The following is a 22,495-nucleotide window of genomic DNA, read 5'->3' on the forward strand; positions in this document are numbered from 1 at the left end:
CATTATTTGTCTTCTGAGCAGCTTGCAGATGTGGAATGCACATCCAGCCTCAGCGGGATGAATCAGCTTTAAGCGTCAGGATATTTCAAGTGGGGAGTTTTGCATGTTTACATTCATATTTATATTGAATGTATAAATATTTATCTCCTCCTGTTTGTAATGAATAATAAATGAGCTGTAAACACAAAGTAAACTTTAAGATAAAGTGTCCCATCCACCAATCAGGTGCATCAATCTCAATTTGGAAAAGTCTCATAAGTTGTCAATGAAATTCATGCGACCAAAAGCTTGAATTATGTTTTTACTCAAAACTAAAACACTAACTGAAGCACAAAGTCTAACAGGTTAGTAAATATATATATAAAATGATTTATTTAAAGTCACTATTGTCCTGAAATAAAAAAAAAAGGGACATAATAAGGACAAATGTTTCAAATTCTCAGCTGTAAACTGTTTATTGAGGATGAGTCAAACTAAAAAATGAAAGCTGATGAAAACCTCTCAGTCAGCAGCATTTGTGCCTCTGATTCTGGGAATAAAAAGAAGATTTATTTGGACTTTGATGACATATTTTAACCTAAGAAGGTTGATTAATAGGCAGGGAGAGGGGCATAATGGCTCTCCTGCGGCTTGAGCTCATTTATTGGTCAATTTACTGTGAATGAGGAGAGTGAACAAAACTCCCAGCATCACCAAGCCGCAGACACCCGGCACTCCTGTCCACAGGAGATCCCATTTTTAAAAATCTATGTGCGTTTACTCATTTATTTCAACATTTTGACTCTAAAACCACTCAAGAAAAAGCCATTTTAGAAAATGTTCACAAACAAGATGCATTTATTCCCCACACAGTGAGTCCTGCTCATAACACAATCTACAAGACAAACAAGCTGTTGCTCTAAAAGTGATAATAACGAAGAATGTACCGCTTTAATTCTTGTGTGAAAGCTGCGTCTTACATTCTGCAGTTCTCTTGTGCAAGAGTTTGTTGTACACGTTTATGAGCTCCTCAGTTCTGGCCAGTGATCGGCTCTACAAATGGTTTTATTTTGCAAGCGCGCTCCTCGCCTCAAACATACAAAACACTCCAGCAACCTTCCAGGAATTAAATTGACCCACTTGTGCACATTAAAATGACGTGCCAAGACACAAAACCTCCTTTATTTGCACATTTTGACCCACATCAGGTGGTTTTTAAACCTCCAGCAAACACGGTAAGATGAACCAGTTGATGTCTATTGTGTTCAGTCCAAAACAGACACATTTCCATTTTCCTTTTTTTTTTTTAAAGGTGGGCTTAAGGCAGAAAACCTGAGAAAAATTATCTTTGAGAATCTAATAAGAATGAATTATAAAAGAATGTGACTATGCTAAGAGGATCATTTCAAAGCACAAGATGATCCTCCAAATAATCCTAAGCATTAGTTATCGTTTTCACTGCAGCACTTTCAGCTAGAAGACTAAACCCATTAAAAGTACCAGATGAGAACATATGAAACTCCAATCATGCTGAACAAATTTGACCCTTTGGAAATGTTTGGAAGTGTGTGGGTTTTTTTTTATAAGAAGCATCAGATGAAATTTCACATATTTCACTCCTGAAGTTGAATCTATTACCTTATTTGTGTATTTTTGCAAATGAAATTTAAGCTGCTTAATTGCCACAGCGACATTATATTCCCATCATGCAGCGAACTCTCGGATGGATGGGATTTAGTGTTGTGATGTAATAAAGGAAAATGCACATTGTTTCAGTTTGCGACTGGTTTGTTTGCCACCTTGAGGGATTTTTCCATTAATGTTCCTGCGTTGCCTATATGAACAAAAATCTGAAGATTAAAATACAGTTTTTTGGTTGAGAAAAGAGAAAGCTTTGAACAGTGAATCTTTAAAAGCGGAACAAAGGCCGACGACTTTATGATGCTTTTAAAACTCTTCGCCCTGCACTGCAGCTTCGTATTAGGCCTCATCTCGAAATTTATTTACAAAACTAAACTGTTTCTGACTGCATGCATGTCACATGAAGCTATTCATACATCTTGGAACATTTTCATCTTATAAGTTACAAGGTTTTTATTTTGTTGTCATGCCAGAAACAACGGGGGGTGTTTCTGTTCCACTAAAGTCTCTAAAGTGAATAAAACAAAACTGAAGTCATTGTATTTGAAAACCAGACCACCTAACGGAGCCAATGTTTAAATTAAACTACACAGGGGATGATGGTTTTGCGGTGAAGTCAATAAAGTTTTTTATATCCCTCTTTAAAACTCACTTTTTTAACTTGGCTTTTTGTTTAACTTTACTTGTTTATATATTGTCATATTACATTTTTTAAAATTATTTTTATCTTGCATGATACATGTTGCTGGTTGAATTTATCTACACTAAATCACTTTGGTCAACTTTGTTGATTTTAGATGTGCTATAAAAAAAACCCTTTTTAATGTAGAATTGGAGAAATTTTAAATGAGATACCAACTGAAAGGCTGAAGAGTGAAGTGGAAGGCAAGTTATTTTTCAAAGTTTTTATTTTATTTGCAAAACATGGTGCTTTGGAGATTTATTTATTTATTTTTTTGCATTAAGGGAATCTTGGCTGATCCAATCCTTCCAAATAACCAATTAAAATAAGGAAATGAGAACAACAAACAGGGATAACAACGGTCCTCTGACTGCAGCCACTAAACCGATAAAAACTCAAGTTTGGAAACAACTGACTGATACAGTTTTTCATCTGGGGTTCATGCATCTCTTCATGTTTCATAAGCCGCCCTTGGCAGCTACTGATTGGAAAACCACCACTAATTACAACTGCCAGTCCTTTGGGTTTTAAAGTCTCAGTATGAAGAGACGATATATATATATATATATATATATATTATTTTTTGTGCAAACCAGGTCAAGCTCAGTCAGACTGCAGTGGATGCTACATCAAAACAAACAGGCCTCTGCTGAACTTTCTCTTCCCCTCTTTCTTTTAGCACGAAGACATGATGAGACAAGTTAATAACTGGAAACACATTTTTACCCATGCTTCTTTGTGATATAAAAAAATCTGGCAGGGGAACTGGAAACTCCATCCAAGAGCAAAAAACAACAGGAACAAGGTTTAGAAAAGCAACGGTGGTCTGTTCTTCAGGAAGGCACATCTTTAAATGTATTTTCATTTTTTAAAATCCGTGTTACACGTGTGTGAACATGGGACACTTTAACTGCAGTTGCCCCAGCAATCAAGATTAAAAAAATGTTTGGGTCTGAGTCTCGGATTGAGAGCCGGTAGCTTTCAGAAGAACCCAGCAGAGGCTCAGGCATCAGATTTGGCTCCGGGGGAGAAAAGGCTCAAATACCTCATCAACACTCCTCATTACTAAAAGTGCCAAATGAGTTCACCACAGGCTGGACCTACTCATTATGTCTTTTGAGAGACAATTGAACTGTAACACGCTTATCGTGTCGATGCTGGAAAGGCTTCGGACGCTCTGAATGGGGCCTTTTATGAAACGCAGGCCAGAACTGTGAAGCTGTTCATCGCAATTCAGCCTCTCGTCCTGTGTGAGGGGAGGAAGGCTGAAATGTCTTAAATATGTGCCCTGCTATTGTGCACGATTTCCTGGAAAGACTCCAACAGTCAGCTAAAAATGATCGGAGCCAGCTCAATTAGCGAGTGGATAAGAACTGAGGGGGGAAAAAATCTGCTCGATAGATTTCGGAAGTATTTTGATGAAGTATAAACTCAGGGGTTCTGCTGAGCACCTTTATCAGCCATGAAAGCAAACACATCTATCAGACTCAATTAACTTAACACAATTTGGCCCTCTTGGAATCAAAAGACTGCCCGCTTGATTTAAGTGCTTCAGTGCCTCTCAAATACTGGCAAGGAACAACTTGAGCTGAAATTTGTTTGCAAGATTTTGATTGCTGCAAAAACAACGAGAAGTAGAGGAGTAAGGAACGTGATCTTTTCCTCGCTCTGCGTGACGCCCTCTGATTGTCTCGCCTTCGACTTCGCATGCAAAAACAAAAGTATGACTTTTACAATACAAGCAGAAATGTGTCGCCTCGAGTCGAACATTTTCTGCTTTTTCTCTCTGGATCTGGGTGAACAGGGTGAGGAACTCATACACAGAGTGTGTGATTTATACCCACTGACTGCCCCCGGCTGTTTTATTTGCCCGAGCCAAGACTAAGCATGCATAGCTGAATTGGCCCACAGAACTTATTCAAACATTCACGGAATGCCAACTGGAGGGATTTTCTGCAAAAACGACAGATAACAAAACAAATTTGCACATTATTTACCTTGATGGGAAAGGATGCGCTGGCAATTGACACTTAAAGGAGTGAGGTTTTTACATAAGTGAAATTAGATGGATAAGAAAGACAAGCTGACAGCTGCTGCTTAACAGACATGCTGCTTGTAGACTGTCAACTTTACTTTCAGAGTATTATTGCCAAAATAAAAGTGGTGGGTGGCATTACTTTATGTTCCACATCATGAGTATTTGTGTATTTACAAAGAGCCACATCTGTCTTCTTTTGTAAAGTGGAGCAACAGTTTGCAGAAACACATGTACAGAGCATCACTGTAATCTCTATACAGCAGGACTGGAGTTTGACACCCCTGCTCTATACAGTCACTCCCTGTATATTTATTTAAACTTTATTTAAACAGCATGATATAGCATTTTCATAGTTTTGTGACCATAACTTTGTAAAACCTTGGAATATTACAAAACTTGCCTGACCACAACCTGTCTGATGCCTCCATCCATGCAAACCGAGTCAAGCTGGTCTGATTAAAAACTAAATAAATGCATTTTTATTAAGGGAATTGTTCAGAAGTTTTGAAGTGAGTTTGGGTAAAAAGTTTTAAAGGTTTGAACTTTTTTTTTTTACCCGCGGTAGATCGCTCTCTTGGTGTCTTCTTTTGCAATGAATTCACAATATTTGGTTTCAGAGGCTGAAGCTAAAACAGCAGCAAGACATGTGAGATCATTCCTTTTCACATAGTTAAAGTATAAAAGTACTGGCATAGAAAAGCATTTAACAAAAAATGAAGAAAGTACCGAGAAAAGAAATATCTTTGTCCAAAATAAATCAGTCTTCTAAAATAAATCAGGTCATTTTTATAGTCTCGGGTTTTTGCTGAGTCCTAAGTAGACCATTAAAAATCCAACCAGACTCATGACGACTGAACTAAAAAACTAAACGAAATTTCACTAAAAGAAATTTCACTTGCAGTTCCAAACATATTTAGGCCATTTTTGACTCACCTATTGTCACTCCAACTAGATTAATCATCTCCCATATAGCGCCTACTACAATCAGAAGGAGACAGCTTAGGTTATGACATTATTCTGTGATTTCTAGCAACTTATAATAATTTACCTTACTGAGGAGATGAAACTGGAGTTGTTTTAAGACACTGGATGTAAATGCACAGATGTCTTGCAATCATCTTCAGCCTCCAGCATCGGCTGAATTTATGCAAAATGTCGATGCAAAGATAATATTTGACTGCTCATAAGGAACCTCACTTCAGAAATGCTGATCTTTTCACAAAAGCTAAGAGTTTAGTACTCTCAGCGTAAGTTGTAAGTTGTTTTGTTTTGTTCTGACAGTTTTCGGCCACAGCTCCTTCTCTCTGGGCAGCGAGGAGGAGAAATGGCTGCAATCAGCTGGGTCAGAGAGCAATCACAAGATAATATGAAAGCTCTCTTTTTTTTGTGAACATAATGAAGCCGTGGAGGGGAAGTGCGTCATTTTCAAAATATTGGTCCATGCCTTCGGTGAGAGCTGGACAGAACTGTCTGATGCAAAGTGTGAAAGAAACACAGTGGGTCATTGTCTAGAAGGGAGGAGGGCGAGTGGAGGGAGGGAGAGACGGGGAGAGCATGTCGAAAGTTCACAGAGAAGGGAAGCAAGGTTTTTCTGAAGAGCCCGCTCAGTCGACTGGATCTGCAGTTGCATGGTGACTGAGTCATGGGAACCGCAGTTATAAACTGACACCTGTTGATCAAGCAGGGGCTGCAGAAAGACGACACACAGAGCGGCTGAGCAGAGATCCGCCTCTGGTGCCAACAGTTCACTTCACAGGAATGGTATTTAATGGTTAGGACATCGCCATGATCAAAAAAGAATCGCTTCGGTTGGTTTATGTTGAATCAAAACAGATTCCCCTTGAGGGGGCAGATAAGACAGAACAGTTATTAACCCCCGAAATAAAGGCGATAAAGGCTTCTGTGGTGCAAAACAAAACTTTACACCAAAGGAAGACTTTTCAAACAAGCCAGCAAAGACGGATCTAAATGAAATCATGATCTTAGTTTCGTTTCTAATAATCCTCTGAATGTTTTTTTTTATTTGCATCTTATTCCATTTATTAGTCCACATTTGTATTTGTTTGCAAACATTACAGGATGGGAGCGCTTTTACATGACTGGTTTAAAGATACGATCTTCTTTAATAAATGCGCATTTTCTTTTCATAGACATTTTTGTTGACTCAGTAATGCAATTCCTTATGCATATTTGTCTTTTCTTCAACCAAAGTTTTAATGTAAAAAATAATTTTTTAATGGTTCATAATGTAAATTATCCATTCTTGCTCACTTTATTGCGATAACTCAAGGAATTATTTACCATGGCTTTGTGGTTCTGTTTTGATGTATGCTTTCAAACCAAAATAACAATGGATGAAAGTTATTTCATTTTGTCTGTGTGTGTGCAAATGCTGTGACTGTTTTATTCAAGGTTATCTTGCTTTGACAATCTCCCGCCAGCTTGTTTTGTCGGCTCCGATCTTTTCTCGGCTTAAAATTTCATCTGATGTTTTAACTTCTGTGTGTTTTTCATTTCTGAAGACTTTGTGTTGCTAGCTTCTCAGAGACCTGCCCACAAGTATGTGTGTTGTTTTAGTTCAAAATCCCTGTTTGGTTTAGAAAAAAAAAACAAAAAAAACAATCACGATAAATTCAAATCTTTTGGTTTGAAAATCACTGAAGCTGTTTTCTGTATAATGGCTGCACCCTGGGTAAAAGAACTGTTCAAATAAATGAGTAATAAGGCAAAGTTAATATAACACTCATGCCAATGATCTAACAACTGTGCCTCTCTTGAATGTTTCAACTCGATGCCACCAAAAATATTCCATCTCTACCAAGAACACGGCTTATACGGATCTAAAGAGCTTTGCTTAATAGAAACCTTGAGGCGATAGTGCTGCTAGATCCTTTGTGCTGCAGCAGGCAGTGTGCAGGTCTGTGATGAATCAGCAACTCTTTGTTAAACACAGCTCTGAGCAGGAGGGCACATCTTGTTTGAAGCACATACTTCCAAGGGGAACATACAAGAAACAGCCATGAGCAGTCAAACGCTGGTTTTTAATGGTGTAAAATATCAGGCAACACTGTATAGTTCGAAATGGCTGCGTGAAGTACAAAGTGCGTTCAGATATATCGCCCCACAGCAAACAATATAATTACTGGAGACGTGTGAAAGCCGTCAGGGTTTAAAAATAACCCAAATCTTTCTGCTACATAAAAACGGTTTTAACATCAGAGGGAGGGTTCTCTTACAACCCTTTGCACAGTTTTGTACTTTTTGAAAGCTACGCTTAAAAGCTACTTCATGAAAAAAAAAAAAAAAAACATTCAACAGACAAATACGCACAGCCAGAAACCGGTATACTATAAATAATGTGACAAAACCTTGGCTAATATTTACAAGTGATGAATAACAACCTTGTTCACATGCAGAAGAAATTGTGCCTTCTTTAAAGTTAAATGCAAAAATACACATCAAAAACAATTGTTCAAATAGTTTGCTGAAGCAAAATTCCTCTCAAAATGTTATCGCTACAAAAATAATGTAACAGGCTACAATTTGCACAAGTCAGGTACAACATAAGTGATTCACTACTCCTCTAAACCAGAGGCATATCCATTAAGCAAATCTTTCAAAGGGAATCCTAATTGATGGCCTCTGATAAGGGCAAAATGTGATTTCCCTCTTTACAGATTCCTTCTGGCTTTACTTTTGTCTAAAAGTTTCAGATCACCCAAACGGATCCCAATATCAGATAATCCGAGTAAATGCAAAAAGCATGGACGTCCCGCAAGCAATCACTTCTCATTAGCTGAGGGTCCAGAACCTCTGAATGAAGCAACACATACTGTAGAACAAGGAGCTGGTTTCTACCAGCGTACTGGTAATGTGAACAGAATAACACTCCTCCGATTAAATTGCTCAAGCTCCAGAATGGATATAAAGTTAGACAGGGAACCTTCTTTCATTGCACTAGCAGGGTTTTACCTTTAGTCCCGAGAGTGTATGCTAAGCTAAAGGAGCAACTAATGAGCATCAGGCAGGATGAAACATCAAAGATCCTGAAATATGGCCCCAAAAGAGGAACTGCTAAATGTCTCTGGCAAGAAAATCTCATATGCAAGAGTAGCTCCAAGTGGAATCATGATGATTTTTACCTACAAAGTGCTACCAATGGCTGAAGGAAAACACAAAGGCAAAACTCATGGCAGCAGAGGAGTAATAAAGATCAGGTTCTACCGCACTAGACAGGAACAGAGAGTTTGGCTGTGAAGAGACTGAAACGGTCAACGACATAACAGACTTCTGACCAGAAAAGTAAACACGGGATGTCATTACCAAGAGGCTGAAATAGTGCACAAGAACACTTGTGACCTAAGTGCTAAGTCTAGGCTGAAGGTTTTGCTGTCAAAATGGGAAAAACCAACAAGAGTAGCTGAGAATAATAAGTCTGACAGGAGATGGCTAACCAGCCAGAGATTGTGATGGTGGAGTAAGAAGAAAAGATGCAGAAGAAGAAAACTTTGCAATCCAAAATGAGAAATCTGAGAAATACCACGGACGGAAAGAGAAAACAGAGATGTTGTGGACAGTAATGAACATGAAAGGGTAAAAGTAAAAGGGAGGATAGTGGCAACGGATGGTAGAAGATCATCCCTCAATTGGTGGGTTGCTGGTTTAATTCTGTCATTATGTCCTTGAACACAATGGCTGCCTGGCCTGCTGATGGTGGTTAGAGGGTCCAGTAGCCTGGCCTCTGTCGCTATGCCCCAGGGTAGATGTGGCTACTACCCAGTAGCTTGCCGCCATCAGCATGTGAATGGGTGAATGACTGAAGGTAGTCTGTAGCACTTTGGGGTCCTCTAGATTTGATGACACGCTAATCAAGTTATCTTTTAGTGGCCCGAGTGTTGCCAGTGGTCCTGGTCTTGGGAGAATTGAGGCCAGAAAATGTGTAGCCCCCTACTGGTGGTGCTAACGGCCCTAACACCACTATCTGGGACCAGTCATCACACCAGAGCTGCCACTGTGGACATGTTACGACCCGATTGTCCAGCCATCATGATCTGTCGTCTGTCAAAATCGCCTCAATTCTTATAATTACGTGTTTTTTCTCTTCCGACACATCCAACGTTAAGTACACAATGCCAGCATTCCTGCTATCCCTATTCTAATATCCTGTGTTATTAATAAACTCACTGCCAGCTGCAACTGCAAAGCGGCATTTTCCATTTTACCTGTTGTTGGTCATAATGTAATGAGCAACAGGTGATTACAGCTAGTGCAATATGTCTATCGTCATCATATTCTTAGCTTTAAGCCTAATTTATCAAGTCTAATAATGTTTAGATTTATTACAAGAATCGTAAACAACCAAGACGGATGTCAACATCATCGCTGTTTGAAGATACTAAACAAAAATGGCAAAGATGCATAAAAAACTTTAAGAGTAAGAAAGTTCACTTTCATAAATAAAATAAAATTAAAAAAACAAGTGCAGCTTGTATGAATAACATCTGTCTTTTGATATACAATTGAGTGTGAATACTGATATCACGAGTGGTTGCTATGGTGAACACAGGCCTTCAGTTTGCTTTGGATTCAAGAACGTCACTATTTCCCGAATGCCGTTTCCACAAATGGTGGTCTGAGAAGCTCTGCTCAGGTTTTCTCCCAATTCTTTAAATTTTTTCCACGTGTCTGAAAAAAAAACAAACAAACAAAAAAACCCATTTAAATTTACTTAAATAAGAGAAACAGAAACTGAGCAACATGTGTCAAAATACCTATAGGACTCATAAAGCAAGTAAACAGAGAGATTTTATATAGTCTCATAACGTGATAATCCACTAATTGGTTTCTAGATTCTTTTCCTTTCTGTTGTTGTCAAAACACAAACAAGAGGATATTCTTAAAAGATGCGAGTCCATTCTTCCAGTCTTTTGTGGGTGGATTTGCTCATTAATCCAGATCAGCTGGACCTCGTTGTAAAAATCAAATGCTGAAGCTCTTTGTTTTTCTGTGTCAGGATTCCTGGCTTTGGTTTTCGGCTCCTCGTCTCATCTTGGCGTCAACAAGTCTCCATAACCACAGCATCTACATGCTAACTGGTTATTTGGGAGCAACCCAGGAAAAGCGCATGATTTGTAAATGAAATGTTACAGAAGATGCGAAGAAGAGTTTGTGTACAGACTGATAAATGTACCAGTAATTACTTTGATATATTCTTGACGGGCATACTCAAATTTTAGGTTGGATTCTTATTCCAACCTATAATTATCATTGAAAAATATGCTGCTGTAATAAAATGTGAACTTTTTTTATCATTTATATCTAGAAGTGGACGACACTGTATGTTACCAACTAAAACAGCATTAAGATTTGTATTCTTTTCATGCACGACAAAGCATGCGATAACTTTAGACAGTTGTCTGCAAGCCATTGAATGATAATTAAAATGTAACAACCTTGAACATTTATATATTAAATATTTTGACAGTAGATGGAGAGTGACCTTCCAGATAGTTTACCATCATAATTGCATCATGAATGTGTTTGAAAACACGAATAAAAACAGAAGAACACAAACCTTCATCGAGAGCGGTAAGAAGAGTGTAATTTTCTGGATGATCTGTGATGTCTTTCCTTTGAACGTCGCCAATCTCCATTATTTGTAAAATACCTAGACGAGGACATTTGCCATGTTTAAACTTTTCAGGTTGTCAAACAAACTTCAGCAAAAACAAAATGTATGACGATTATTATTTTTATTATTTATTCATTTCAATCATCCCTCAAGTTGATTTTCATGCATTTCCCCTTCCTTTTGATGAAATCGTCACTTGAAAACTAGTTTTTGAATTTATTCAGGTTCCCTGACATTAAAATGAGCTTAATCTGAAATAGTTAACTTGATCACAAAAAGTAACAAGAGAATAAACTTAGAAGCAAATATGTTTTTCCACAACATTCGTATCGACAGTTCTTTACTACATTTTCTGTCAAGTGAAAACAAAATCTTTGAACAAACACAGTTTAATACAATCCTGTCTTCTGACTTTCGCAGACATATTTTTTAAATGTTTTTTTTTTTTTCTAGTCCACAATACCTTCTGCTGTGTTCCAGGCTTGCACTTCAATCTCAGCAGTACTTTGTCTTTCAGCAGCGATGATTCTAACCGTGTTGGGAGAATCAACTTTCAAGGCTGGTTCTACTTTATACACCAAAAGGTTGTTTTTATACCCAAGATAGCACTCTGTCTGGTTCATTTCAGCTTTTCTCTCTGCAGAGGAAATAAAAAACACAGGGAAAGAGGTTGAAAGGATAAAATGTTTCCATGGTTCTCAGTGTAATCACCCTGCCGTGCCTGTGAGTCACATGTAACTTTACCTGGACAAGTCTTGCAGCATTTACCCGCCAATTTTATTGGATGCTGGCACGGATACTGGCTCGGACACGTGATGCGCTTGCAGTCTTGGAGGCCATCGATGCAAGTGCAAACGATGCATTCCAGGACCTTCCCCAAAACTGGATGCCACATGTCTCCATGAGAGTACGTCTTGCCGTTGTATAAACACACTGAGGCAAATAGGAAACACGTGAGGCGCATACGGGAACAATCGTAAACGTGTGAGGAACGTGCCAATAAATTCAAACGGCCACATACTATTGTTATGTTTGCGCATAAAAGCCTCACCTCGTTGGTGTTTCCTCTGCAGCAAAATCCTCACCGTGGTCTCCGAGGCCCCTCTGAGGTTGAGCCTGCTGAGGCTCAGAGCCCTGGCAGAGACCTTCGTCCTGGTGGCACGGTCCGACCTCACCCTGCTCTGCTCTCCAGAACACTGGTCGACTGAATGCCTCTGTCGTGAATACAGACATAATGAAAAACAGTTGGTCATCCATTCAGCTGTTGGCTCAGCTTGCTTTTCTCCCCTCTGACTGATAGCTGCGGGAGCGTCACGTCATGTCCTAAATCATAAAAAGCTGGCTGCAGACGTCTGAAACGCTCACATCTTTTCCAGCTACTTTAAAAGGAAGAAAGGTTGCCAGTAAGGGTAGTCGCTGTGGCCAAACGGTTTGTGGAAGCTGAAGGGGGAAAAATGGAAATCTTTGCCTTTAATCTCTGGATCAAACCCAGTACCTCAAAAAATAATCTAAAGAGTAGAAATTGATAAAAACACAGAGGATCCTCGTCAGGAACTAAATGCTCTTTTTATTAAATTGCATCTTTCATTCCATCTATAGTTCCAGCTTTTTATATGTTATCATGTTACAACTATTTACCTTTTTGTATTTTTTAGATCATCTTATGAGATAGAAAAACACAAAGTAGAGCATAATTGTGCAGCAGAAGGAAAGTGACATTAAAATGTGTTTTATAAATGAAAAATATGATGTGTATATATTCAGCCGCCTTAAGTCTGATACCCCAGTGCAGTTCTCGTCGGTGTGACAGATTCTCAGCTCCTCTGTGAAAGCAACCGGGGTCTCATGTTTCACTTTCCTTCCACTTCACAATTCATCCACTTCTTTTGTGTTGGCCTATCTAACCTACATGATGTATTTGTTAATAAGACGATTAAAATGTGAAAAAGTCTAAGATACGATACATACGACGCCTCTGTTCAGCTGATGGTTTCCATCCTCGGCGGACGATGCGCCGCCGCTGCTGCTGCTGCTGCTGCTGCTGCTGTGGTCTGAGAAGGAAAAAGAAATTTAAGTTTGAAACGACATTCAGACTGAAATATTTTTTATTCCTGCTGATTCATTCCAAGTATTTTTTTTTTGTGTATGCTTTGTAGCAGTTGCATGATTCATTTGTACCATATAGTGCAGCTTTTCTCTAGTTTCCATTATTATGCACTCCTTTAGTTCAATATCAGTTTATTTTTCAATACCAATGAACTTGCCTTTTACAATCAGTGTAGATCAGACATGTTACAGAATTATAATCCTTCCTTAATGTTACACTTACATGTTTTTAAAGATGAAAACAAAAAAAAATGTGAATTTTTTTTATCCAACTGGAGGAGTTTGGCTACCTTTACACACCAAACAGCAGGTATCTGGGAGAGAAGCCGGTGAAGAACAGGCGACAGGTTGGCATGTTTTCAGAGCACAGAAGATATTTCCATTCTGTGAAGAGAAACGAAATGAAAAGAAAGGAAAACAAAATCATCACCAAAGTTTCCAACTTTGAAATAATCATCATAACCTGACTTTTTTTTTTTTTTATTTAGTTATATAAAATATATTGCATAAAACAAAAGGAACGTGATCTATGTTCAATTTGGTTATGGCAAAAACAAAACTGCAATTGAGAAATCCAACAGATGGAGGAAATGTGACACAATTTCTCTGTTGTACAAAAAAAATATGACTTGAAACTGTTGGTGCCGAGTTTATGGTTACACATTTTCAGATTCATTAACTTCTCACATCAGGTGGCCTCGCGAAGAGCGCCACATCGAGTTCAGCTTTGGCTGCATTTCTCTGCTTTTCCTCTGGTGATCACAACCGAGCGCGACTACAGTGAGATGTTTTCACCTTCTGCACATACTGTTAATGTGATTCCACAATGTGCCTCCGCTTGTGGAGCGCAGCATTAGCAATGGCGGGCACAGATGGCGGGGGGGGGGAAAAATACAATTATGATCACATAAAAAGAAACAGTGTGCAAAATTAAAGTTGTTCCGCACAGTTTCATGTAGCGTTCTACATTTTAACCACCTGAGGATAAATAACCTAGAAATGATGGCAGTGCAGAGATCCCAGCAGTATGATGATTCTTATGTCAAAAATGGATATTACAGCTCATTTACTTGCAGTTTTTGGTTTACTGTACAATGCCGTATCTATTTGTTGATACACCTGGTAAAAAAAAATACATTAATCTTCTATTGCAGCAGCTAAATCTTATTTTTAAAATTAGGGGGGAAAAATACAACTTCTATATTGAATACATTTGTTCACTGAGCAAAAACTAAATAAATCTTATGTTTAGAAATGATTGTTTTAAACCACATCACCAGTGCACAATTATTAATTATTACTATTCAGAGCAACATCCTCATCCAACTAAAGCACTCAGCTCCAGTTTCCTGCAGGGACCTGAAACTGCTGCTGGATGTTTTCCTCTATAATTACTTTTTATTGTTTTATACATGTATATCCTTTAACCAGAACATTCAAAATATAGAAAAAATCTTGATGACTCTCCTAGACTTGGATGGAACTTACTGAGCATGTGCACATGACGCACTGATTGCTCTGCCTGGATGAAAAGAGGCCCTGGGTGGTGAAGGTCTCCCCTGGCTGATAGACAGTCCCGTTGTGGCTGCAGGTTTTGACTGGCGCCCTCAGTCCTGCGGGAATCCTGGGCTCATCTGAGGAGGAGGAGGAGGAGGAGGAGGAGGAGGAGGAGGAGGAGGAGGAGGAGGAGGAGGAGGAGGAGGAGGAGGAGGAGGAGGACACGTCACACACACACACGCACCGTCATTGCGCTTCTCTCTGGCGCCCGGAGATGCCAACGCCCCGGAGCATACCTGTGCACCTTGGACAACACCGCTGAGGCTCTGTCGCGGGGTTCTCGCACGTCAGCGCAGGACACTTGATTGTGTTACACTTCACATGGCCTGTCTGAGGGAAGAGGTGACATGTTTAAAAGCACCTTCATCCACCCACTGTCCTTTACGGACTGAATCCCCCTGGTTTGGGAAAAGTACCTCTGTGCAGACGCAGCGCATGCAGAACATGTATCCAAAAGGCTCCAGATAGGGATGCCAGCTGTCTCCTGGTCTGTAGGTTTTGTCTTTAAAAGTACAAACCACTCCGGAGCCTGAGTGTCACAAATAAACCACCGACATTTTCCCTCAAAACAGAAACCTCGTCACATTTTTTTCGCAATTAATACAAATACTGTTTATTATTATTATTATTATTGTTAAACTTTTATGACAGAATAGGTTTAACAAAACGCCATATGTGTGGCTCAGATCAAAGCTACGACACGATCCGAGCGGAGCCCCACTTTTGTCTCTTTCCTCCCATTTTAAAAGCCTCCGCGCGTCTGATCGGGATAAGAAGATAAAAGGTCATCAACAGAATCGGCTCCTACCTCTCCGAGGTTTCAGCTCCGCGGATGGAAACCACATGATGAAAAAGAACAAAAACTTAGGCTTCATTTTTTCCCCCACATGTGCGTGACCGAGTCTTCGGTGCGCAATACATGTGCGCTTCAGTGAGACGTAAAAAAAAACAAAAAAAAAAAACTGCAGGACTGTGTGAAACAAAGATTTAGAGGAAGAACAAAAAAAAAAAAAGGAAAAGAAAATCCGATATTTGTCTAGGTTATTCTATGGCGCCTTCTTCAGGAGGCAAATTGTGATGACAGTGGAGTGAACATCAGGATTGTGCAGGCAACGTCCAAATATGGAAAGCAGCAATTTTTACATAAAGAACTGCTTACCATTTTGTTGCTCTAAGCGCAAATGCTCTGAGCATTCAAAACATACAAAACATTCATATTCGCCAAGTTAAGCTAAAATATGAGGAGACGGGTGATGACAAACTAAGAGTTACACTGGGAGCCAAAAGAACAGGTGTTCTATCTGTGCTACCCATTATTATGTCCTACCTTGTGGTAATGCGCATGCGCTTAGCCATCAGATACATCCTAACTGCGCACTAGCAAAGACAGATAGACATAGCTACGGAAGAGGATTAGGGCCACTGGAGAAAAATAAATAATTCTAACTTTAATTTTAGAATTCGGAGAAAAAAGTCATAATTCTGAGATTAAAGTTTTAAAAAAAAAAATTCCAGTGGCCCTAATCCTCTTCCGTACATAGCTTTCTATCCATGCAATGGTAGGAAAATCTGACGTGAAGCAGCTTTGCGCATGCGTGATTCATTTCCAATGTGGAGAGAATGGGATTCAGTTCATTTCAATTCAAATCTATTGAAACAAGGACAGGCCATTAAACAATGCTACATGTGGAAAAGCAGAGAAAAGGCTTTTCTTTTGTACCTTTATCTAGTAAAAAGTTCATGTCATATACACAGACACCTACTTTGCATTTCTGCGACTACAAACAAGAAAAAAATAAAAAATTGATATCAGAATGTATATCAGAGAAATTCCCCATAATAATGTAGGTCAGTATAAATCAGTTTTCACGTATTTGTTTATGTTTTAGCCGATGTGTCGTCTGGGAATCGAAAACTCTAAGATCAATTTCCCTTTTTATTCTTGAAAGTGGGGTCTCTGTGTGCAGGTGAGGTTTTCTGAATCAGGTTGTTGTGGGACTGATCACCTGTCAGAGTGGGAGGGACCCACGGCAGCGTGGGAATTCTGGCTCTTTTTAGAGAGCCGGCTCTTTTGGCTCGGATCACTAAAAAGAGTCGGCTCTTTCGGCTCCAAAGCGGCTCTTCAGATTTTCTTTTATTATCCAACAGAAAAATGTTGCAAAAGGAATGAGAGCTTATAGTCGGAAATGACTATATTCAACAGCTCTTCTTCTGGGTCAGAGTTAAGTGAAATGTGCATTTTGAGTTTTAAAATACCACATGAGTTTATTACTTGGCTTTTGATGGTCACATTTACATATTTACCTACGGAAAATTGATGGAGCAGGAGCTTTTAGTTCAGAAACTTTTCCATTTTGTCTGGGAAATTTTCCCAGACCCGATTGCTGTATTGAACCAGCGATCAGAAAACACGCTTTGGTTACATATCAGTTTGCTGCTAGTCTAAAGTAATGGGTTTAAAATATTTTCTTGTTTTTTTTTTATGTGTTGCTTTAAATCTCAGGCTCTGAAAGGAGTGAAGAGATTATTTAAATCCACAAGTGTTTAAACTGAACTGAACTGTCTTACACTAAAGACTGAGCATGAAAGAGAATTAATCCCAACCATAGTTATTGTTTTAGTATAATGTAGAAAATATGTGCCATTAGTTACACACAGAAAATGTACATTTTAACACTATTTGTGACTTATGATGGTATAAAAGTATAATAAATAAGCTTTTTACTTCCTTATATTCTGTGTTGCTCAGTGGACTGAGAGACTGCTATATTTTTCCCCCTCCATCTATGGGAAGCACCTAGTGCTCCTCCATCTAGTCAGTGGTGGAGAAAGTACTCATACAATGTACTTAAGTAAAAGTACAAATACACAGACAAAAATTTACTCAAGTAAAAGTCAAAGTACCACATTATTATTTTACTTAAGTAAAAGTAAGAAAGTACAAGCTTTTAAAACTACTTAAGTATTAAAAGTAAAAGTACTTGCCGACCATAATACCTAACGGCTTATATAATGTCATTAAGTGTACCTATCGTATTTAGTTTTAATAAATCAGTAATGTACCATTTTAATGAGCAATGCTGCAGATAAAGCATGTTTTTATTGTGTTTACCCCCTGTGACAGTTTAGATTTAGATATTTTATTCTATGCATCAGAATTCCAGGGATGACCTGCAGGGTTACATGTAATTAGGCAAAATGAGAGAAATTATTATACCTTTGAAATGTTTTATTTAATTCAAAATAAACACGTTCAAAAGAAAATTGTTTCCCTGAAAAAAGGGACTTTAAACTGACCTAACAAACATCAAGCGATTTGGAAACATCTAGTCTTTCGTCCTAACAAAACATGAACTTAACTTTTTTGCCAGCTATTTTGAGAGAACTCTTAACAGAAAGGGGCTGAGGACATTCAATCAAGGAAGAGGAGTCCAACTTGGAACAGCCACATAAAGTTCTGTAGCCTCTGTATATGGGTGCGCCTGATCTGAATGAAATTGGTCCCCCCACATTCTTCAAATCAGACAATTGGTGTCAAACATTTGTGCTGTTTATGCAGAATTTTTTGTTTGTTTGTATTGCTTACCTTTGAAGATATTAATGAGCGTCTAAAGGTCCAAAAGTCAACCAGTCCCCTACCCCATTTACGAAGTCAAAATTACCTTTAAACGTCCATTGATATTTTCAAAGATAAAACAGGAGAAACTCAAATTTTGCTGCACAAAACATTTGACATTGATTTGAAGAAAGTGTGGGGGTCAGCTTCAGTCAGCCTACTCTAATCATAGCACCACATTAACTTCTCATTTTAACATCACGGCAAGAATTTCTTGTTCAGCTTAAGCAGAAGTTGGTTCTCAAAGTTTTTAGAGTCCAGCCTGGCTCTTTTGGGTGAGAAAATTTGTCCTGCTATACTGAAGAGTCTTTCGCAGGCTGCTGAGGCGGGCAAAGGTGTGTTTACTTTTAAAGACAAATTAAACACTGCCGGAACTGACTCGAGAATATCCATGGTATCACTTGTGCTGGCCAAATATGCATCTAGCTGTCTGGTAGTCTCTTGAATGTTGCTCTTAATGACTCTGAAGTAGTCCTCCTCATCTGATGAGCTTGAGTTGTTCCGAACGAGTTGCACTGGCTCTTGATCCAGGTTTGTCTTGATGTAGTCCAGTCCTATACAGAACAATCAAAATTAATACCACATAGGAAACATAATTCATCAAAATTTTATAAATGACACATAAATGTCACCAATATACTTTTAAAACCACAAAGTAGGTCTTAACAACTACATATATATGACCATAATGGGTAGCACCTACAATTTTGCTCCTCGGTGGTATGAGAGGAACAAATAAGGAAGGTGAAGACTGGATATAATTTATTCAAATCATAAACTACTATACACTATGTAATGTATAAAATTTTTGATTTATAGGTAATATTTTCTGATGACCAGGAACTGTTCTTTGAATTTGACAACAATAGAGTATTTAAAAAAAAAATTTTAATGGCCATTGAGGAACAATTTTTATGATTTACCCATTTTCAGCATGTCATCATTGCTTGTCCAGGATGTTCGGAACTTTGGAAGAAGAATCGCTGCTGCAATGAGTTCAGGGTCAGCAAGCATGGGTCCAAAGCGCTGCTGTATTCCTCCTTGAAGTGCATCAATCAGTGGCTGGCAGAACTTAGCAGAGATCCGTAGGCGGTCAAGTTTCACACTCAGAAGACTTGTGGTGGGCACCAGCCATCCCATATGGACGTCTGCTTCTGCCTGCATTATGTTGAGGGCCTTGACGACTGGTCTCATGGTTGAAACATATTCAGTCAGGAAAGCAAGCTCAGCAGGATTTAACCTGTTAAACAAACAATTATACAATTTAATGTATATTTATATTACATGTTAGTATTAACTATTTCATAAGTTATATATACTAATAACATGTCTTTTTACAATTCACTAGCAATTGCGCCTGATAAAAAACAAAAACATTTGCATAAATCTTAAAAAGTTATATTGCCATCAGAATGTTTCTGTAATTTGATTTTATTCCCAAATAGTTTGTGTAGGGTAAATTTTCAGCAGTACTACTATCAGTAATGCTTATTTCAGACTCACTGACAAAAAAGTGCTATTAAGTGTCACTTACATGGAAACTTTAAGTACAATGCAAACTGCTCTGATGGCCCCTTCTCCATTGTCTTTGATGATCCTCAGTATATGTTCCACTGCCAGAAACAGGGAGTTCCACCTGGTGTCATTGGGGCGGATGAGTTGGAGCTTACACTCTCTTTCAATTACCTCAGCAGCTATTGTAGATCGAGCACTCTTGTTCCACAGACCCCCACACTTGGCAAATGATGCACATGAAAGCTTTTTGTAAGTCTCATTTGAGTTTGCTTTGGTGGCATCCACTGTTGAGATCAGATTAAGCACATGACAGGCACAGCGATGATGCTTCGGTAGCTGATATTCTGAACTATCATCTTCTTCATCCAAGAGAGATCCAATCTCAACAGCCTCTACCTCCACTCCCAGAGCATCGTCTTCCTCATTTTCATTCGCTTCCACTACTTGGTGCCCTTCAGCTAAACTTCCTAAACTAGATGTGTCCAGACTGTTGTTTTCATCAGGGCCATAAACCCTAAAGGCCTTAACAAAATTGGAGCCATTGTCAGTGGTGGTTCTCACAATTTTCTCCCGGATGTTGAACTCAGTATGAATATCGTTGAGGAGACCAGCCAATGCGTCAAATGTGTGGGGACCTTTAAGTCGCCTGCAAGCAAGAGCTACCGATGATCTCTCAAGACTTTCAGGATCTATCCAGTGAGCAGTCACTCCAACAAAGCTCTGCCGGTGTGAAGTCCAGGAATCCGTTGTTGTAGCAATGTATTTGATATTTTGCATTGCTTTTCTCACATTTGCCTTCATTTCTGCTGTATTTTTTTCAATCATGGTTCGAACTGTTGAACGAGATATCACAGTAGAATTAGGCTGAAGCTGCTGCACCAGGCTTCGAAATCCTGCCTGTTCTACTATTCCAAAAGGGTGCAAACCCTGGACAATGAAGTTTATCACTGCATGGTCAACACTCTTCTGAGAAACTTTACTGCTTTCCTCAAGTTTTCTCTGCTTGCTGGTTGAAGCACCTTCATTGGAGTCAGATCCTTTCCTTTTGACGACCACTGCAGTCATTGCAAGGTATTGCTGGAGATGACTGCCATGCTTTCTCTGAAAATAAACATATGCTCTTTATAAATCTTAATCCTAATTTATACAAATTAGACAAGAATAATAAAACACATCAACTGTTAACACACAACACTATCAAACAAAAAATCCTGAAAGGATGGGCTCTTTAAAGCAGTGATCTTAAACTGATCCCTCTGATTGTGCTAAGTTCTTTGCGTTTTGCTGCCATTTAGAGGCGGCTTGGAAAAGCAGGTTACGACATGTTAACAACGGCTTAAACAGTTTCAACTCCTGAAAATAGTGACAAAAAGCACAGATATGGGAAGTGCGGAAGCTTCTACTGTATCAAATTGATATAGCAATAACGGAGAGTTGGCCATTCTAAGGTAAAAACAATAAACACCTTCCAGGCAGGGGGAGTACGGCTGACTCTGTGGGCGGGAATGTCCGCCAATGTCGCCGGACTTGCGACAACTGCGTCTCATTGGAACCCATATTCTAATTTATTGAATATGACTGTAACTGTTACATGGAGATTATTTTAATGGCGCTAACATTTATTCAATAACCAGGACGTGAAGGAGTTTAGCGTCAACTTATATGTAACATTCATGGCGGGAGACGTGATCACGACCGCAGTAATCACTGTTACTTGCAAGTTCATGCTAGCTTATAACAATATACAGTAATCGTATTTATTTACTGCAGTCGAGTTCAACAAAAAGCTTGCTAAGATTACATAAAACTTCACTAACACAAATTAATTTAACATCGATAGCGTTTAGCAACTTAACTTACCTCAATATGTTTTTTCAAATTTGATGGTGAATTTTTGAAAGATAGAATTTCATGCTTTCGGGGAAGGCAAAGGCGGCATTGGAATCTCCAGGAAGCGTTTTTTGACCCAGTTATTTCAAAGAAATCTTTTAAATAAGGCCATGGGTGGGGCAGGTCTTCTGGAGGATGACTATCCTTGGACTCCATTCTGGGAGTTAATGATTCTGCAGGTCCTGCGTACTGTGCTGCTCTTCTTGAGGGAGGGCCTAATGGTTATTTCCCGCTTTGGATTGGTTCAGCGGACTGATTCTGCTCTTGCCATTGGATACTTTCAAACTAACGAACAAATCAAAAAACTGAAATGCGTCTTGGATGTAACGAGTAAAGAAACGCTATATAGAAATGTAGTGAAGTAGAAAGTACAGATACTTACTGTTAAATGTAGTGGAGTAAAAGTAGAAAGTATCCATTATTAAATCTACTTAAGTAAAGTACAGATACACGAAAATTGTACTTAAGTACAGTAACGAAGTACTTGTACTTCGTTACTTCCCACCACTGCATCTAGTGCTGCCATGACGCTGTGGCATAATTTAGAATAACAGCTGGCAGAAAGTTGTTAGAGGCTGTAGCCACTCTGAGCTGTTGTCTTGCATGTTAATACACAATTTGATCACCATGTTGTTTTATGCAGCCACTGCACATTATCAGTTCAGCTTTACTGCTATTTTAACTCGATTTTATTTTTCGAAACACATTAGAGAAAATTGAAAAGTGGAGCAAAATTCTGTTTTTATTTTACAACTTTCTTTAATTAAACGGTTCACAGTGAAGTAAGTGTAACAGTCATTATACTGCTTGGTTCCTAGAGATGAGTAGGTATCACCACAA

General features: G+C 38.8%; 2 protein-coding genes across 2 annotated transcripts; both read right to left on the minus strand.

Annotated features, from left to right (window-relative positions):
- Positions 1-7,360: 7,360 nt before the first annotated feature.
- chrdl2 (chordin-like 2) lies at positions 7,361-15,593 on the minus strand. The gene is made up of 11 exons (XM_032576936.1): positions 15,443-15,593; positions 15,051-15,163; positions 14,871-14,964; positions 14,566-14,711; positions 13,368-13,461; positions 12,940-13,022; positions 12,023-12,185; positions 11,716-11,904; positions 11,435-11,608; positions 10,915-11,007; positions 7,361-10,025 (listed from the first exon to the last, which is right to left on the minus strand). Exons 1-11 carry the CDS (start codon positions 15,507-15,509, stop codon positions 9,892-9,894), a joined length of 1,350 nt encoding a protein of 449 aa, XP_032432827.1. The 5' UTR covers positions 15,510-15,593; the 3' UTR covers positions 7,361-9,891.
- Positions 15,594-17,513: 1,920 nt separating this feature from the next.
- LOC116728652 (uncharacterized) lies at positions 17,514-21,913 on the minus strand. The gene is made up of 4 exons (XM_032576923.1): positions 21,626-21,913; positions 19,785-20,866; positions 19,174-19,490; positions 17,514-18,804 (listed from the first exon to the last, which is right to left on the minus strand). Exons 1-4 carry the CDS (start codon positions 21,809-21,811, stop codon positions 18,449-18,451), a joined length of 1,941 nt encoding a protein of 646 aa, XP_032432814.1. The 5' UTR covers positions 21,812-21,913; the 3' UTR covers positions 17,514-18,448.
- Positions 21,914-22,495: the final 582 nt, after the last annotated feature.

This window comes from Xiphophorus hellerii, chromosome 11 (genome assembly GCF_003331165.1).
Source record: "Xiphophorus hellerii strain 12219 chromosome 11, Xiphophorus_hellerii-4.1, whole genome shotgun sequence".
Lineage (NCBI taxonomy): Eukaryota > Metazoa > Chordata > Actinopteri > Cyprinodontiformes > Poeciliidae > Xiphophorus > Xiphophorus hellerii.

What these genes read in the sequence shown, in the direction of transcription:
- chrdl2 (XM_032576936.1), bottom strand. Translation starts at nt 15,509, where the DNA reads ATGAAGCCTAAGTTTTTGTTCTTTTTCATCATGTGGTTTCCATCCGCG. An exon ending in CTGCTGTTTGGTGTGTAAAG is followed by an intron (nt 13,023 to 13,367) that starts GTAGCCAAACTC and finishes TTTCCTTCTCAG; the next exon opens with ACCACAGCAGCAGCAGCAGC. An exon ending in AGCCTGGAACACAGCAGAAG is followed by an intron (nt 11,008 to 11,434) that starts GTATTGTGGACT and finishes GTCCTCGTCTAG; the next exon opens with GTATTTTACAAATAATGGAG.
- LOC116728652 (XM_032576923.1), bottom strand. Translation starts at nt 21,811, where the DNA reads ATGGAGTCCAAGGATAGTCATCCTCCAGAAGACCTGCCCCACCCATGG. An exon ending in ATTTGAAAAAACATATTGAG is followed by an intron (nt 20,867 to 21,625) that starts GTAAGTTAAGTT and finishes GTTTATTTTCAG; the next exon opens with AGAAAGCATGGCAGTCATCT. An exon ending in TGATGACATGCTGAAAATGG is followed by an intron (nt 18,805 to 19,173) that starts GTAAATCATAAA and finishes TGTTCTGTATAG; the next exon opens with GACTGGACTACATCAAGACA.